Consider the following 2,949-nt stretch of genomic DNA (forward strand, 5'->3'; position numbering starts at 1 on the left):
TATATATATATATATATATATATATATATATATATATTCTCTGAATAATATGTCTAATGTGATCATGGTATGACCCCTTGAAAGTGAGAAGCCTCTGATGTAAAATTAGTTCAGCTATGTGTGAGTGTGCTACTATGCCAGCATCTGATTTAATCTTAACTCTCTCTTTCTTTGTGCCATCAGAAATGCCAGGCCAAAGGCTTCATGTGTGAATTGTGTAAAGAGGGTGACATTCTCTTCCCATTCGACAGCCACACCTCTGTCTGTCATGACTGCTTCGCTGTTTTCCACAGGTTTGTTTTTGAACACATCAGATACAATACCAATTGCCACATGCCATACGCATTGCTATGGGGCCTTGGAAGGGATAGGCTTGGTTTGCAAAATGTTGTTGTGACCACATTATATTAACTAATGGGAATGTGATAATATATCTTGGCCACAAAATATTTTTTGAGGCCATAAAATAATTTTGTCAAAATAACCACATCGTTATCTTGTGGCCATGGAATGTGAAGTCATAACCTTGAGATCCCATGATAAGGGAATAACATCTTTTTCTCATGGTTATGAGAAAACAGACTTGTATTACTACAGCAATGTGCAATAATCAGAAATAATCTGATTGATGAAATTATACTTTATTTTAAAATAGGATTTACATGTAAAGGATATAATGTCAACAATTCTGTGTTTTTCTGTCAATATGGGGTGCTGTGTGTACATTGAGGAAAAAAAAATTAACTTAAATGATTTTAGCAAATGGCTGCAATATAACAAAGAGTGAAAAATTTAAGGGGGTCTGAATACTTTCCGTACCCACTGTAAATGACATATAAATATGTCAATAGTAAAAGGAATCTAAAGCACATAATTTACGGAATTCTTTAAAGTTCACCCAAAAATGAAAATCAATTAATCATTTACTCACCACTGTGTTGTTCTAATGTCGTATGCCCTTCTTTCTTTTTCAGAAATAAATAAATAAATAAAAAACCTCCTGTGCGTGTTCGTCCATATAATGGCAGTGAATAGTTTCAGAGAATAGCGATTTCGCGTCTTTTCAAAAAAGACGCAAAAGTATCACAGAATGGTCCCATGCAACACATGCCATATATTCCTAATGTTCTGGGGGTATACGATAGGGTTTGGTGAAAAACAATTAAAAAAAAAACATTATTTAATGAATATCCTGACCTTGACCGTTGGTCTCTGTGGACGTGGTACATTTTTAAAAAAAAAACTCCTTTTGTGCTCCGAAAAAGAAAGAAGATCATACGGCATTAAAACAACACAAGGGTGAGTAAATGACTTAATGACTTTAATTTTGGGTGAACTATTCCTTTAAGGGATAATTGCAAGCGCAAGGAGTCCCATTATTCACACATAATGTGTGTATGTCTGTAATTAAATCTTGATAAGAGTGCAATAGAGACCTTTATATGTATGTGCCTTGTTATAGCAAATGCCCGCTTGATATACAGTAAATGTATTTGACTCTTCCTAACTTGCTCTCTTCATTGTTGCTTTGCCATGACAGAAGTTGACCTTAAAGAGAAAATCCCACTTGTGGCAATGCTGAGAATTCAAGGTTCTTGTAATTCAAGCAGTGTACTTGTACTGCTTAATGGAACTGCACATTAAAGAATGCAGTAATGCACGGAATCAAGCTTGTGTTTAGAAGCGCTTGCATTCATGTACCTGTTCTGTTCTATTAAGTTTAGCTTTTGTTCTTGATTGTGATATGGCTGTCTATCTCAGGGATTGTTACTATGATAACTCGACCACATGTCCGCGCTGTGCAAGAATGCTGGAACGGCAACATGAAGACTCTCAGAACCCGTAGATCAGCCTGACAGATGGATGCATCGCAAACACTGTCAAAGATCTTCAGAGTCAGAACTTTGGTATGTGTGTCTTGTCTCATCTTCTGTATATTTGTTCTTGAGGTTTTAACCATGCTCTTGTCAGCTTCTGAATTTACATTAATAAAGTGTGATCAGCATAGCAGGAAAACCACATTTTGAAATCAGTTTCCATCTGTTTTCCCATAAATATAAATATAAATATTCTTGTTACTGTTACATGTCTTATGTCCAAATAGAAACCATCCATGTCAAATTTTAACAATGGCATGTTCCTCTTGAGACTGTGAGATCAGTTTGATTTCTTTCTGCATGTAATCCTGGGTAGCATGCTTTTTAGGCACCAGGAAAAGATACTACAAGGCAACACTATGTTCTACTTTATAGTTACATCCCCATTATGCACTGTGGCTTAAAAAATGTTGTAGATAGTATTCTAGGACATATGTTGTGCAACTGTTTCTGGTTTATGAATATCTCAGAATGGATTCTTCTGTAATGCAATTACCTGGTGTAAAATTGCTGTAATTGTGCAAGAGAACATATAAAGTGTTATGAAGTCCAATATCAATGTCTCTTTACACAAAACATGAATAAAACCAAAAATGGAACATGCTCAGCTGTCTTCCAGTGTAGGAGATGAGCCACACAGGCACCAATGGTTGAATCAACAGATGACTTGATCAGAATCATTTGATAAGAATTGGAGAGCCAAATTACAAAGCAACACTTTACGACCCCAATCCAGGTCATGTGACACCATCTGGACTGAGAATGACAAACTTCCCCCACAATTTAATTAACCTCAAACAAAGAAACCCTTTCAACTCAAGGAATAACTGGTCAAATTTATGTTGTTTCAAACCAAGAACAAATGGTCAAAAGCACAGCGTGACTTAAAGAAATTCATGAGCTAAACACCTGGTGATTCTTCCCCACTCAAGACAAAGAGATAACATAGACCTTGCCTTAAAGCACCAACTCCTCTCTAAACCCAGAAACTCTCACTAAATATTAAAATGCATCAGATCATCCTCAAAACGATGATAAAGGGCTTATAATCAAATGTCATTTCATTGCATAA

General features: G+C 35.8%; 1 protein-coding gene across 4 annotated transcripts in view; it reads left to right on the top strand.

Moving 5' to 3' along the window:
- The window catches only part of def8 (differentially expressed in FDCP 8 homolog), a 113,097-nt gene extending 110,632 nt beyond the window's left edge, over nucleotides 1-2,465 (top strand). For all 4 annotated transcript variants that reach the window (XM_016231336.1, XM_016231339.1, XM_016231337.1 and 1 more), the window contains 2 exons: nucleotides 184-293; nucleotides 1,762-2,465. In XM_016231336.1, the coding sequence (XP_016086822.1) occupies nucleotides 184-293; nucleotides 1,762-1,846 (195 nt within the window). In that variant the 3' untranslated portion in view covers nucleotides 1,847-2,465. The remainder of the gene's footprint in view (nucleotides 1-183; nucleotides 294-1,761) is intronic.
- Nucleotides 2,466-2,949: the final 484 nt, after the last annotated feature.

The sequence above is a fragment of the Sinocyclocheilus grahami genome, unplaced genomic scaffold (genome assembly GCF_001515645.1).
Source record: "Sinocyclocheilus grahami isolate Dianchi unplaced genomic scaffold, SAMN03320097.WGS_v1.1 scaffold388.1, whole genome shotgun sequence".
Taxonomy (NCBI): domain Eukaryota; kingdom Metazoa; phylum Chordata; class Actinopteri; order Cypriniformes; family Cyprinidae; genus Sinocyclocheilus; species Sinocyclocheilus grahami.